This window comes from Aulostomus chinensis, chromosome 2 (assembly GCF_037954235.1).
Source record: "Aulostomus chinensis isolate RoL2024-O1b breed Wild chromosome 2, RoL_Achi_v1.0, whole genome shotgun sequence".
Classification (NCBI taxonomy): Eukaryota; Metazoa; Chordata; class Actinopteri; order Syngnathiformes; family Aulostomidae; genus Aulostomus; species Aulostomus chinensis.
The window spans coordinates 3,022,241-3,038,140 of record NC_141321.1 but is presented as its reverse complement, the minus strand read 5'-3'; the positions used below and the strand labels follow the sequence as shown (position 1 = coordinate 3,038,140).

General features: G+C 44.4%; 1 protein-coding gene across 2 annotated transcripts in view; it reads left to right on the top strand.

Moving 5' to 3' along the window:
- The window catches only part of arnt2 (aryl-hydrocarbon receptor nuclear translocator 2), a 152,492-nt gene that overhangs the window by 25,082 nt on the left and 111,510 nt on the right, over window positions 1-15,900 (top strand). For both annotated transcript variants that reach the window (XM_086223068.1, XM_086223060.1), the window contains exon 3: window positions 2,663-2,710. In XM_086223068.1, the coding sequence (XP_086079194.1) occupies window positions 2,663-2,710 (48 nt within the window). The remainder of the gene's footprint in view (window positions 1-2,662; window positions 2,711-15,900) is intronic.

Here is a 15,900-nt window from a genome sequence, read left to right as displayed (position 1 = left end):
CCGTGGCTGAGAGAGGGCTCCCTCAGGCCAAGTTTTAATTGTCCTTGTCTGTGGTTTGTCTTCCTCAGCAGGCGGGTGTAGGTAGGGGTGAGGGACATGCAGAGGTGGTCAGATCCAGCTACATGGGGGAGGGGTGCAGCTCTGTAAGCATGTTTAATGTTGGAATAAACATGGTCCAGATTACTATCCCCTCTGGTGGCAAACTTCACAAACTGGACAAATTTGGGGAGCACAGTCTTTAAGCACACTTGGTTGGTCACCAGCAACAATGAAGACTCCATCAGGGTGGGAAAGCTGTTTTTTGTTGATGTTAGCAAGCAGGAGGCAGAGGGCAGTGCTAACGTTAGCATCCATGGGATGTAAACAGCTATCACAATAACTACTGTAAATTCCCTCAGGAGATAAAAAGGTCTGCACAAGCCTGCCAGGACCTCTAAATTAGAAGAACACCTGAGAATGTTACCTTTCCTAAGACACCAAGCACCCCTCTGAGTCTTGAACTATGTGGACATGTGCTGCTTTGAATGTTGGTATGGCATTTTTTTTTAAACTGGTAAGTGCAGTGATCTTTATGAATGTTCATGTTTTACATGTTGCTGCTCTCTCATCGCATTACAGTGTTACTGCCATCTCTAGCAAGAGTAACTGAATGAACTGACACAGATTGATAATTTCTTCAAGGGCAGGGTGTGTGTGTGTGTGTGTGTGTGTGTGTGTGTGTGTGTGTGTGTGTGTGTGTGTGTGTGTGTGTGTGTGTGTGTGCGTGCGTGTGTGTGTGTAGCAGTTTCACACTAGCAAGTTTTTTGTTCCCTTGTGGAAATAACAAAATTAGCTTCACATATATATATTGAACCTTGGGTTGTGTATGGAATGTTGAGTTTTTTATAGTTGGGTAAAAATAAAGGTTAATGGAGTACCTGTCCAGCTCTGTCCCTTGTTTGACATGTCTTGAACAGTTTGAATGAGTAACGATTGCTCTTTGTGTCCTGACATAAGCTCCCTTATCTTTGCCGTCATCTCAGGAGGATGGTCTTGAGACTCTGGTAGCCTATGAAAAAGATCCTGTCATTAGCCTGAATGGGGACATTCCTAGGTGGCACAGTGGTGCAGTGGTCAGCACTGTGGCCTCACAGCGAGAAGGTTTTGAGTTTGAGTCCCAGCTCGGGCACGGGATTTTTCTGTGTGGAGTTTTCATGTTCTCCATGTGTCTGCGTGGGTTCTCTCTGGTACTCCGGCCTCCTCCCACAGTCCAAAGACATGCAATTGGGGACTAGGCTGATTGATACTCTAAATTGACCGTAGGTATGAATGTGAGTGAGTGTGAATGGTTGTCTGTCTCTGTATGCTGGCCCTGCGATGGCGACCTGTCTAGAGCCCCCCCCCCCCCCCCCCCCCCGCAACCCTTAACAGGAATAAGCAGAAGAAAATGGTTGGATAGATGGATGGGGACATTCCTATGTGAGGAAAGTGCTCCTCTTGTTCTGAATGCATATGATGAAATTTATTTTGTGAGAGCAAGCCTCCAGAAGATGCACTCCTTACCCTGAACAAAGCAGTTTCAGTTTACTGCTGTATGTAGAGCTCCATAGCAGAGGTGTGACATGAAAACTCAGTTCTGTATTTTGAATGAGCTGTTCTGCCATTCTGAATGTCCAGACACAGATGTTGAACACCCCTCCCACACACACACACACACACACACACATATAGATGGACCTGCAATATTCCTGATCAGGCTGTGTTGAAAGGGTCCAATCTTTGGGAGCCAAAACTATGTCTTTTAGCCATGCACAGGCATTAGCCTACACAAACATGAATAAATGATACCTGTAGACCTGGATCCAGGCAAATAAACATGACAGGGAAGCACCAGGGACTGTTGTTCTCTATGCTATTATTGCTTTATTTATTTCGCTCTGTGTTTTTGTGTGTATGTTGCTGAGTTAGGTCACCAGACACACAATCCATTTGAGTACTTTCCACCAAAAGTCTGTCATGCACACAAACACCTAACTGACAGTTGGGGAGGGGAGGTTAGTGTGGCCACCGCAGAAGACGGAACAGAGCTTTTTCTACTCGCAATGTGGCTACTAGAAGGAATGGGACCGTTTTTCTTCATTCATTAGTATGCATTTGAGTTACGATCATTTTTTATGTGACCTCCACCAAGATGGTTATGTTTTCTGTTTTTCAGCAGGAATATGCATGCATAAAATCTGAAAACATGAAATGTGAAAACATGAAGCGTGAAAATGCTAGGTAACATGACAAGACTTAGAAAAACGTCCATTGGGGCCATTACTTTAACTCAACAGGAAGCTGGGAAATTTAATGTACTAGGTATCACCTCGTCTTGTTGTATACAATTCTGAACCTCAGGAGGTATTTTTGATATTAAACAAAGTGATGATGAATCAGTCAATTGCTTTATCTCTAATAATGGATTAAGGACATTTAAATTCAAAATGCTCATCCCTATTCTGCGATTAAATGTTTGAAGCTTAGAACCCTTGACTAAGCATTCATATTTGACAAGTTGGAAGTGAGAATGTGTTGTTGTTGTGGTTTTTTTTGGTTTTACCTGTTGAGCAGCCATGAGAAAGTGCTGTTAACTTCTCGACTCATAGAAGTAGTAATTCTGTTTTCTGTGGTTGTTTCTCAGAATGGACTTTGATGACGAGGACGGAGAGGGACCTAGCAAATTTTCAAGGTGAGGAAACTGAAAGCAGATCGCACCTGTCCTATCAGAAATTTTGCAGAAGTAGTTAACAAAGACACCTTTACTGTTTTGAGGGTATCTGCCGGTACAGTCAGAGATCTGGTCACATTATATCTTCTGTTTTTGCAGAAGTTGAAGATTTCGTAACTCAGTTTGACTTACTGTTTTAAATTAGTGTTAACTTAATTCAGGTAGCAAAATCTAAATATATCTTTGCCTGCAGATACCCTTTGATTGTTACAATGACTATTGCCTGGTGATTACATGAGTCACTCTTACTTTCCTCCATTAAAATCACAGTGCTTTGCATTATTTTCATTTTTTTTCAGAGGCTTTTTCTATCACTGCATCTCAACTGTCTTCTTATATTTAATTTACCTCAACTTGTTTTCCTTTGTCTCTCTTGTCATTCTGTGCAGTCTGTAAATGTGTAGGCTGTAAGTGCTTTATTCCTGAGCTGGCAGCACTGCGGTGGTTTCTGTTAAATTGAATGATGGCAGAGGAGTGGAGCAGCTGTTCTCTGCTGATCATAGGAGCAACTACACTCTTAGTAATGGACTGAACACCTAAAATTCATTCTATGAAAGGTTTTTTTCAAGTTTGCACGTGTTCTTCCATGAAAATAAATCATTTTAATGCTGTCTCATAGAGCTGGAGCTTTGGGTCATATTCCCTGTGAGAGTTCGATGCACAGCTTCAAACTATATTAGAAAAGAAGGCAGAGCGAACCTGTTGCACTGTGTTGAAGGATGCTTGTGGCAAAGAATTGTGATTAACATTTCATGGTGATACACAGCACAAATCATGACGAAGAAACAAAGATGAGAGTTTTTAACTTTGGTACACATAGTCTCTCATTCTTTAATTAAAATGCCCTTTATTAATCTAGTTACCTTCCTATTATGATTGATTATATATAAATAATATATTTTAATGGACACATTAGGACAATGTTTTTACCTCATGCATTAAGTTTCTGATTTAGATGTCACATCTCAAGGCCAGCTCTGTACCAACGGAAGGCTTTCTTTGATCAAAAAGAGCCCCCACTCCCATTTTCAGATCACCTCACTCAGCTACAAAATACATCATAGCACTTTTGTAGTCTGTCAATGGCCACACTTAAATTCACACTCATCTTCTGCTGTCATTCCAAAAATGACAATATTTTTATTTTGGTTACAGTCATGCAAACAGCATACTTTAGATGGATTTTATGAATTTTAGCAAATTCTGCATTTTCTGATTAAGATGAGATGAATGCCAGTACCTTCTTTGGGCATGTCTGAATAGGGATGGGAATCAAAAACTGGTCCTTGTTGAGAACCGTTTCCCACTGTCTCAATTCCTTGGAATGATTTGCCAATTTTGCAAATGATTCTCTTATCGATTCCAATGGGCATGAATGACATCACTACGAACGTTGCGTAGCTTGCAACGCAATGCGCGTGGCGACATCATTCACCAGTGCATCCAGCAGGAAACACTGCGCCAAAGTTGCACAAATGCTTGAAAGTGAAGTTACATTTCACGTGAAAGGATGATAACAGGGCAACATGCAATACGTGCAAAGAAGATATTTCATCAAAGTCAAGGCAAGGCAATTTTATTTGTAGAGCCCGTTTTCACCAACAGTTTGTCTCAAAGGGCTTCACATGGCATCATAACAACATCCTCTGCCCTTAGACCCTCACATCGACTGAGGAGAAACTCCATAGAAAACCCTTTTAACAGGGAAAAATCTGAGAAACCTCAGGGTGAGCAACAGAGGAGGGATCCCTCACCCAGGACGGACAGACGTGCAGTAGATGTTGGTACAGACAAGAAAACAGTTTACAATACAAAATGAAACATGGAAATGTTAATAACAGTTGAAGAAGGAAGCTTCTGGAAGGGGAGGCAGGGAGAGCAAGCCAGCTTGATGGGGGACTGGATGGCAGACTGGTTCATGGAAGGGGAGCGCAGGCCGGTGTAACAGTAGGGGATAAACAAAGGGGGGTGGGGGGGTGATGCAGGTGACGGTTGGAGGAGAGAGATGGAGCTCCAGTGGATCTGTGGAAACACAGAGAGACTGCAAGACACCAAGGCCAAACTACAAAGTGCAACAAGTAATGGTAATGACAGTTCCAAAAATGTGCAGGGAGAGAGGAGAGGAGAGGAGAGGAGAGGAGAGGAGAGGAGAGGAGAGGAGAGGAGAGGAGGGGAGGGGAGGGGAGGGGAGTGGAGGGGAGAAGAGAGGGCTCCATGTAAGGGAGAGCAAGCCAGCTTGATGGGGGACTGGATGGTAGACTGGTTCATGGAAGGGGAGCCCAGGTGTAACAGCAGGGGATAAAATGGGGGGGGGGGGGGGGGAAGCAGGCGACGGTTGGGGCTCTGGTGGATCTGTGGAAACACAGAGAGACTGCGAGACACCAAGGCCAAACTGCAAAGTGCAACAAGTAATGGTAAAGGGATTAATTACTACCAATGTGCAGAAACATCTGCACACACAGCATGCAATAACTTTGACTAAATGTTGTGTTTTCGATCCGCTCCGGAATGAATCTCAACCCAACAGCAGCAGCAACGTTAGCACGTCCTCTGCTGTTAATACTGCAGGTAATTAACTAACTAACACTGCCTATTATATTAGCGCCACAGGTCATGTTACTTCTAAACTTAAACAAAGTTTATGCTAATTGACCTGTTTGTTCTCTTTTTTTTTTCCAAATGAGAGTCTATAAGGAAATCAATAAGGAACCGAATCGTTAAGCAGTATCGAAAATGGAATCAGAATCATAATTAAAGCTGCAAGCAGCGTTGTTAGGGCCTGAGCCCCCGCCTAACCGCGGCCGGATCGCCGGCCCGAATCCAACGGTGTAATCGGCAAATCCCTAGGCCTTGTAGTTTAGGAGATACGAGCCTCAGTTCGCTGCACAGCGTGACTGCAGAGTTGAGAGCCGGCCCTTCAAGAGCCCCTCCCTTCTCTGCTCGCTCTCTGCCATCTGTGTCAGAGTGGAGAGCAGAGGAGGATTTGGCAGTTTTACTGTGAAAACCAGTCATAACTCAGCATATGTGGGTCAAAAGTGGAACGTAAAGACATCAGTGCGTAGAGTTTTTCGTCAGGAATTCAATGGTGTGTTTTCTGAAGGTGTGAGTCTTTTAGTGTAGAAGCTACAAGTGTTTGTTTGAGAGTATGTACATGAGGGCAGAGACCCTCCAATTGTGGTTTCCATGACTACAGTAAACAAATCTCAGCCATCTGTGCTTGAGTGGAGAGCAGCTGAAAAGTGTACATTTTTAGTGTGTGAAAAGCAAATAACTCTGCATATGTTGCTTGGAAGTGGAATATAATTCCATATTTTTGTAGAGATTTTTCTGAGGAATCGACTGATATGTTTTGTGAAGCTGTGAGAGTTTCAGTGTAGACGTGCCAAGCGTTTGTTTGAGAGTATGTACTATGAGAGGACACGGCCTCCCCATTGACTTCCATTGTAACGTAAAACGTGTCTCCCCGACTTTGAGGGCTTATAAAATCCAAACCGAGCGCGTAGTATATTAGCCTTTAAAGATTTTTGAAGAGCACAGTTGGGAGAGTAATGTGTGAAAGTTTGGAAGCGATGCCATTTACGGTTTAGGAGGAGATAGATTTTGTTCGGGGAGTAAAAAATTCCTTTTTTTGACAGTTTTGTCCAATTTGTGGACATTGTGTTGTAGATAGGTGAGAGGTCAGAGTGTATGAATTTTTCGTCTTAATGAGACGATTCCAACGGTGTTGGTCCCATGTCTGTGGGACATTCGTGCAAGCAGTTATAGCGCTCCCAATTTTTTTTAGTTTTTTGGCTCCCTAGGTGGCGCTATTGAGTTTTGGTGAAATTTTTTTTTAAAATATAAAATTTTTCGCCGGACCGGACGTGCGTGCAAAATTTCAGCGAATTTCATGCATGTTCAGGGGGTCAAATTCAGCGTTAAAGTCGCGGCGGAAGAAAGAAAGAATTAAAGCTGCAAGCAGCGTTGTTAGGGCCTGAGCCCCCGCCTAACCGCGGCCGGATCGCCGGCCCCAATCCAACGGTGTAATCGGCAAATCCCTAGGCCTTGTAGTTTAGGAGATACGAGCCTCAGTTCGCTGCACAGCGTGACTGCAGAGCTGAGAGCCGGCCATTTTAGAGCCCCTCCCTTCTCTGCTCGCTCTCTGCCATCTGTGTCAGAGTGGAGAGCAGAGGAGGATTTGACAGTTTTACTGTGAAACACAGTCATAACTCAGCATATGTTGGTCAAAAGTGGAATGTAAACACATCAGTGCGTAGAGTTTTTTCTCAGGAATTCAATGGTGTGTTTTCTGAAGGTGTGAGTGTTTTAGTTTAGAAGCTACAAGTGTTTGTTTGAGAGTATGTACATGAGGGAAGAGACCCTCCAATTGTGGTTTCCATGACTACAGTAAACAAATCTCTGCCATCTGTGCCTGAGTGGAGAGCAGCTTAAAAGTGTACATTTTTAGTGTGTGAAAAGCAAATAACTCTGCATATGTTGCTTGGAAGTGGAATATAATACCATATTTTTGTAGGGATTTTTCTGAGGAATCCAGTAGTGTGTTTTGTGAAGCTGTGAGAGTTTTAGTTTAGACGTGAGAAGCATTTGTTCGAGAGTTTGTACCATGAGAGGACACGGCCACCCCATTGACTTCCATTGTAAGCGTGAAACGTGTCTCCCCGACTTTGACGGCTTATAAAATGGGAACCGAGCGCGTAGTATATTAGCCTTTAAAGATTTTTGAAGAGCAGTGTTGGGAGAGTAGTGTGTGAAAGTCTGGAAGCGGTGCCATTTACGGTTTAGGAGGAGATAGATTTTGTTCGGGGAGGAGCAAAAGTCCTCATTTTGACAGTTTTGTCCAATTTGTGGACATTGTGTTGTAGATAGGTGAGAGGTCAGAGCGTATGAAATTTTCGTCTTGATGAGACGAGTGCAACGGTGTTGGTCCCGTGTCTCTGGGACATTCGTACAAGCAGTTAGAGCGCTCCAAATTTTTTGCGAGTTTTTTGGCTCCCTAGGTGGCGCTATTGAGTTTTTGCGAAATTTTTTTTTTAAATATCAAATTTTTCGCCGGACCGGACGTGCGTGCCAAATTTCAGCGAATTTCACATATGTTCAGGGGGTCAAATTAAGCGTTAAAGATTCCCGGATGAAACAAAGAATAATTAAAGCTGCAAGCAGCGTTGTTAGGGCCTGAGCCCCCGCCTAACCGCGGCCGGATCGCCGGCCCGAATCCAACGGTGTAATCGGCAAATCCCTAGGCCTTGTAGTTTAGGAGATACGAGCCTCAGTTCGCTGCACAGTGCGAGTGCAGAGCTGAGAGCCGGCCCTTTAAGAGCCCCTCCCTTCTCTGCTCGCTCTCTGCCATCTCTGTCAGAGTGGAGAGCAGAGGAGGATTTGGCAGTTTAACTGTGAAAACCAGTCATAACTCAGCATATATGGGTCAAAAGTGGAATGTAAAGACATCAGTGCGTAGAGTTTTTTGTCAGGAATTCAATGGTGTGTTTTCTGAAGGTGTGAGTGTTTTAGTTTAGAAGCTACAAGTGTTTGTTTGAGAGTATGTACATGAGGGCAGAGAAGCTCCAATTGTGGTTTCCATGACTACAGTAAACAAATCTCTGCCATCTGTGCAGGAGTTGAGAGCAGCCGAAAAGTGTACATTTTTAGTGTGTGAAAATCAAATAACTCTGCATATGTTGCTTGGAAGTGGAATATAATACCATATTTTTGTAGAGATTTTTCTGAGGAATCCAGTGGTGTGTTTTGTGAAGCTGTGAGAGTTTTAGTTTAGACGTGAGAAGCATTTGTTCGAGAGTTTGTACCATGAGAGGACACGGCCACCCCATTGACTTCAATTGTAAGCGTGAAAAGTGTCTCCCCCACTTTGACGGCCTATAAAATGGGAACCGAGCACGTAGTAGATTAGCCTTTAAAGATTTTTGAAGAGCACAGTTGGGAGAGTCATGTGTGAAAGTTTGGAAGCGATGCCATTTACGGTTTAGGAGGAGATAGATTTTGTTCGGGCGTAAAAAAAGTCCTAATTTTGACAGTTTTGTCCAATTTGTGGACATTGTGTTGTAGATAGGTGAGAGGTCAGAGTGTATGAATTGTTGGTCTTGCTGAGACGAATGCAACGGTGTTGGTCCCATGTCTGTGGGACATTCGTGCAAGCAGTTATAGCGCTCCCAATTTTTTTTGAGTTTTTTTGCTCCCTAGGTGGCGCTATTGAGTTTTGGTGAAATTTTTTTTTAAAATATAAAATTTTTTGCCAGACCGGACGTGCGTGCAAAAATTCAGCGAATTTCATGCATGTTCAGGGGGTGAAATTAAGGTTTAAAGTGGCGGGGAAGAAAGAAAGAAAAATAATAATAAAAAAACTTTGCAATTTCAGATAAAATTTTTGCCACCATTGGTTTCAATGGGGGACCTCACCCCCCGTCCCCCCCCCGGACCCCCCTGTGATGTTTTTAGAGGCCTGTGATGCTCCTAAGTGTGTGTTTTTACTGCTTTTAGCGCTGACTTCGTGTCTCTCTGACTTCGAAACATAATAGGGTCTTCGCCCAGAAGTACCTTCTGGCTCAGGCCCTAATTAAAGCTGCAAGCAGCGTTGTTAGGGCCTGAGCCCCCGCCTAACCGCGGCCGGATCGCCGGCCCCAATCCAACGGTGTAATCGGCAAATCCCTAGGCCTTGTAGTTTAGGAGATACGAGCCTCAGTGCGCTGCACAGTGTGAGTGCAGAGCTGAGAGCTGGCCCTTTAAGAGCCCCTCCCTTCTCTGCTCGCTCTCTGCCATCTGTGTCAGAGTGGAGAGCAGAGGAGGACTTGGCAGTTTTACTGTGAAACACAATCATAACTCAGCATATGTTGGTCAAAAGTGGAATGTAAATACATCAGTGCGTAGAGTTTTTTCTCAGGAATTCAATGGTGTGCTTTTTGAAGGTGTGAGTCTTTTAGTTCAGAAGCTACAAGTGTTTGTTTGAGAGTATGTACATGAGGGCAGAGACCCTCCAATTGTGGTTTCCATGACTACAGTAAACAAATCTCAGCCATCTGTGCTTGAGTGGAGAGCAGCTGAAAAGTGTACATTTTTAGTGTGTGAAAAGCAAATAACTCTGCATATGTTGCTTGGAAGTGGAATATAATACCATATTTTTGTAGAGATTTTTCTGAGGAATCGACTGGTGTGTTTTGTGAAGCTGTGAGAGTTTTAGTTTAGACGTGAGAAGCGTTTGTTCGAGAGTTTGTACCATGAGAGGACACGGCCACCCCATTGACTTCCATTGTAAGCGTGTAACGTGTCTCCCCGACTTTGACGGCTTATAAAATGGGAACCGAGCGCGTAGTATATTAGCCTTTAAAGATTTTTGAAGAGCAGTGTTGGGAGAGTAGTGTGTGAAAGTCTGGAAGCGGTGCCATTTACGGTTTAGGAGGAGATAGATTTTGTTCGGGGCGGAGCAAAAGTCCTCATTTTGACAGTTTTGTCCAATTTGTGGACATTGTGTTGTAGATAGGTCAGAGGTCAGAGCGTATGAATTTTTCGACTTGATGAGACGAGTGCAACGGTGTTGGTCCCGTGTGTGTGGGACATTCGTGCAAGCAGTTATAGCGCTCCAAATTTTTTGCGAGTTTTTTGGCTCCCTAGGTGGCGCTATTGAGTTTTTGCGAAATTTTTTTTTTAAATATAAAATTTTTCGCCAGACCGGACGTGTGTGCAAAATTTCAGCGAATTTCATGCATGTTCAGGGGGTCAAATTAAGCCTCAAAGTGGCGGGAGAAGAAAGAAACAATAATTAAAGCTGCAAGCAGCGTTGTTAGGGCCTGAGCCCCCGCGCGGCCTACGGCCGCGTCCTTGACACCGGGCCGAATCCAACGGTGTAATCGGCAAATCCCTAGGCCTTGTAGTTTAGGAGATACGAGCCTCAGTGCACTGCACAGTGTGAGTGCAGAGCTGAGAGCCGGCCCTTTAAGAGCCCCTCCCTTCTCTGCTCGCTCTCTGCCATCTCTGTCAGAGCTGAGAGCAGAGCTGAGAGCAGAGCTGCCAGCTGTCCCTTTAAGAACCCCTCCCCCGCTGCACTGTGTCTGATCTGTGCTGGAGTGGAGAGAGTGGAGGATTCAGAGAAATGTAGTGTGTAAAAGCTGAATAAGTCGGCATACGTTGGTCAAAAGTCACACAAAATACGATATTTTTTTAGGGATTTTTGTCAGGAATACAGTGGTGTGTTTTTAAAAGCTGTGGAATGTATGGTGTAGATGTGAGAAGCATTTGTTTGAGAGTATGTACCCTGAGAGGACACGCTCTCCCCATAGACTTCCATTGTAAGGCGAAAAGTGTCTCCCCCACTTTGACGGCTCATAAAATCCAAACCGAGCGCGTAGTATATTAGCCTTTAAAGATTTTTGAAGAGCACAGTTGGGAGAGTAATGTGTGAAAGTTTGGAAGCCCTGGCATTTACGGTTTAGGAGGAGATAGATTTAGTTCGGGGCGCAAAATTGTCCAAAATTAGACATTTGTGTCCAAATTGTGGACATCCTGTTACAGTTAGGTCAGGGGTGTGAGTGTATGATTTATCCGTCTTGATGAGACGAGTTCAATGGTGTTTGTCCCATGTCTGTAGGACATTCCTACAGTCTGTGGCGTGGTTTTTTGTGTATGTAGGTGGCGCTATTGAGTAGAGCGCCTCTTTTTTTTTTAATTATCGAATTTTTCGCCGCACCCTATGTGCTTACCAAATTTGGTGAGTTTTCATGCATGTTTAGGGGGTCAAATTTACTTTTGAAGTGGCGAGTGTGACTTCGAAACATAATAGGGTCTTCGCCAGGGACTGGCTCAGGCCCTAATTAAAGCTGCAAGCAGCGTTGTTAGGGCCTGAGCCCCCACGCGGCCTACGGCCGCGTCCTTGACACCGGCCCGAATCCAACGGTGTAATCGGCAAATCCCTAGGCCTTGTAGTTTAGGAGATACGAGCCTCAGTGCGCTGCACAGTGTGAGTGCAGAGCTGAGAGCCGGCCCTTTAAGAGCCCCTCCCTTCTCTGCTCGCTCTCTGCCATCTCTGTCAGAGTGGAGAGCAGAGGAGGATTTGGCAGTTTTACTGACAAACACAGTCATAACTCTGCATATATTGGTCAAAAGTGTAATGTAAAGACATCAGTTCGTAGAGTTTTTTCTCAGGAATTCAATGGTGTGTTTTCTGAAGGTGTGAGTGTTTTAATTTAGAAGCGACAAGTGTTTGTTTGAGAGTATGTACATGAGGGCAGAGAAGTGCCAATTGTGGTTTCCATGACTACAGTAAACAAATCTCTGCCATCTCTGTCAGAGCTGAGAGCAGAGCTGAGAGCAGAGCTGCCAGCTGGCCCATTAAGAACCCCTCCCCCGCTGCACTTTCTTTGATCTGTGCTAGAGTGGAGAGAGTGGAGGATTAAGAGAAATGTAGTGTGTAAAAGGTGAATAAGTCGGCATACGTTGGTCAAAAGTCACACAAAATACCATATTTTCGTAGGGATTTTTGTCAGGAATACAGTGTTGTGTTTTTAAAAGCTGTGGAATGTATGGTGTAGATGTGAGAAGCATTTGTTTGAGAGTATGTACCCTGAGAGGACACGCTCTCCCCATAGACTTCCATTGTAAGGCGAAAAGTGTCTCCCCCACTTTGACGGCTCATAAAATCCAAACCGAGCGCGTAGTATATTAGCCTTTAAAGATTTTTGAAGAGCACAGTTGGGAGAGTAATGTGTGAAAGTTTGGAAGCCCTGGCATTTACGGTTCAGGAGGAGATAGATTTTGTTCGGGGCGCAAAATTGTCCAAAATTAGACATTCGTGTCCAAATTGTGGACATCCTGTTACAGTTAGGTCAGGGGTGTGAGTGTATGATTTATCCGTCTTGATGAGACGAGTTCAATGGTGTTTGTCCCATGTCTGTAGGACATTCCTACAGTCTGTGGCGTGGATTTTTGTGTATGTAGGTGGCGCTATTGAGTAGAGCGCCTCTTTTTTTTTTAATTATCGAATTTTTCGCCGCACCTGATGTGCTTACCAAATTTGGTGAGTTTTCATGCATGTTTAGGGGGTCAAATTTACTTTTGAAGTGGCGAGTGTGACTTCGAAACATAATAGGGTCTTCGCCAGGGACTGGCTCAGGCCCTAATTAAAGCTGCAAGCAGCGTTGTTAGGGCCTGAGCCCCCGCCTAACCGCGGCCGGATCGCCGGCCCGAATCCAACGGTGTAATCGGCAAATCCCTAGGCCTTGTAGTTTAGGAGATACGAGCCTCAGTTCGCTGCACAGTGCGAGTGCAGAGCTGAGAGCCGGCCCTTTAAGAGCCCCTCCCTTCTCTGCTCGCTCTCTGCCATCTGTGTCAGAGCTGAGAGCAGAGGAGGATTTGGCAGTTTAACTGTGAAACACAGTCATAACTCAGCATATGTGGGTCAAAAGTGGAATGTAAAGACATCAGTGCGTAGAGTTTTTTGTCAGGAATTCAATGGTGTGCTTTTTGAAGGTGTGAGTGTTTTAGTTTAGAAGCTACAAGTGTTTGTTTGAGAGTATGTACATGAGGGCAGAGACCCTCCAATTGTGGTTTCCATGACTACAGTAAACAAATCTCTGCCATCTGTGCAGGAGTTGAGAGCAGCCGAAAAGTGTACATTTTTAGTTTGTGAAAATCAAATAACTCCGCATATGTTGCTTGGAAGTGGAATATAATACCATATTTTTGTAGAGATTTTTCTGAGGAATCCAGTGGTGTGTTTTGTGAAGCTGTGAGAGTTTTAGTTTAGACGTGAGAAGCATTTGTTTGAGAGTATGTACCATGAGAGGACACGGCCTCCCCATTGACTTCCATTGTAAGCGTGAAAAGTGTCTCCCCCACTTTGACGGCCTATAAAATGGGAACCGAGCGCGTAGTAGATTAGCCTTTAAAGATTTTTGAAGAGCACAGTTGGGAGAGTCATGTGTGAAAGTTTGGAAGCGATGCCATTTACGGTTTAGGAGGAGATAGATTTTGTTCGGGCGTAAAAAAAGTCCTAATTTTGACAGTTTTGTCCAATTTGTGGACATTGTGTTGTAGATAGGTGAGAGGTCAGAGTGTATGAATTGTTGGTCTTGCTGAGACGAATGCAACGGTGTTGGTCCCATGTCTGTGGGACATTCGTGCAAGCAGTTATAGCGCTCCCAATTTTTTTTGAGTTTTTTTGCTCCCTAGGTGGCGCTATTGAGTTTTGGTGAAATTTTTTTTTAAAATATAAAATTTTTTGCCAGACCGGACGTGCGTGCAAAAATTCAGCGAATTTCATGCATGTTCAGGGGGTGAAATTAAGGTTTAAAGTGGCGGGGAAGAAAGAAAGAAAAATAATTAAAGCTGCAAGCAGCGTTGTTAGGGCCTGAGCCCCCGCCTAACCGCGGCCGGATCGCCGGCCCCAATCCAACGGTGTAATCGGCAAATCCCTAGGCCTTGTAGTTTAGGAGATACGAGCCTCAGTGCGCTGCACAGTGTGAGAGCAGAGCTGAGAGCCGGCCCTTTAAGAGCCCCTCCCTTCTCTGCTCGCTCTCTGCCATCTCTGTCAGAGTGGAGAGAGAGGAGGATTTGGCAGTTTTACTGTGAAAACCAGTCATAACTCAGCATATGTGGGTCAAAAGTGGAATGTAAAGACATCAGTGCGTAGAATTTTTTCTCAGGAATTCAATGGTGTGTTTTTTTGAAGGTGTGAGTGTTTTAGTTTAGAAGCTACAAGTGTTTGTTTGAGAGTATGTACATGAGGGCAGAGACCCTCCAATTGTGGTTTCCATGACTACAGTAAACAAATCTCTGCCATCTCTGTCAGAGCTGAGAGCAGAGCTGCCAGCTGGCTCATTAAAAACCCCTCCCCCGCTGCACTTTCTTTGATCTGTGCTAGAGTGGAGAGAGCGGAGGATTCAGAGAAATGTCGTGTGTAAAAGCTGAATAACTCGGCCTACGTTGGTCAAAAGTAACACAAAATACCATATTTTAGTCGGGATTATTGTCAGGAATACAGTGATATGTTTTTAAAAGCTGTGCGATGTATGGTATAGACGTGAGAAGCATTTGTTAGAGAATATGTATCATGAGAGGACACGGCCTCCCCATTGACTTCCATTGTAACGTAAAACGTGTCTCCCCCACTTTGACGGCTTATAAAATCCAAACCGAACGCGTAGTATATTAGCCTTTAAAGATTTTTGAAGAGCACAGTTGTGTGATTAATGTGTGAAAGTTTGGAAGCGATGCCATTTATGGCTTAGGAGGAGATAGATTTTGTTCGGGGAGTAAAAAAGTGTTTTTTTGGACAGTTTTGTCCAATTTGTGGACATTGTATTGTAGATAGGTGAGAGGTCAGAGTGTATGAATTTTGCGTCTTGATGAGACGAGTCCAACGGTGTTTGTCCCATGTCTGTGGGACATTCGTGCAAGCTGTTATGGTACTCCAAAGTTTTGGTTAGTGTTTTTTGGCTGCCTAGGTGGCGCTATTGAGTTTTTGTTGTTTTTTTTTTTAAAATATAAAATTTTTCGCCAGACCGGACGTGCGTGCCAAATTTCATCGACATTTGAGCATGTTTAGGGGGTCAAATTAAGCGTCAAAGAGGCGGCGGAATAAAGAAAGAATTAAAGCTGCAAGCAGCGTTGTTAGGGCCTGAGCCCCCACCTAGCCGCGGCCGGATCGCCGGCCCGAATCCAACGGTGTAATCGGCAAATCCCTAGGCCTTGTAGTTTAGGAGATACGAGCCTCAGTGCGCTGCACAGTGTGAGTGCAGAGCTGAGAGCCGGCCCTTTAAGAGCCCCTCCCTTCTCTGCTCCCTCTCTGCCATCTGTGTCAGAGCTGAGAGCAGAGCTGAGAGCAGAGCTGCCAGCTGGCCCTTTAAGAACCCCTCCCCCGCTGCACTGTGTCTGATCTGTGCTGGAGTGGAGAGAGTGGAGGATTCAGAGAAATGTAGTGTGTAAAAGCTGAATAAGTCGGCATACGTTGGTCAAAAGTCACACAAAATACCATATTTTTGTAGGGATTTTTGTCAGGAATACAGTGGTGTGTTTTTAAAAGCTGTGCGATGTATGGTATAGACGTGAGAAGCATTTGTTCGAGAGTATGTACCCTGAGAGGACACGCTCTCCCCATAGACTTCCATTGTAAGGCGAAAAGTGTCTCCCCCACTTTGACGGCTCATAAA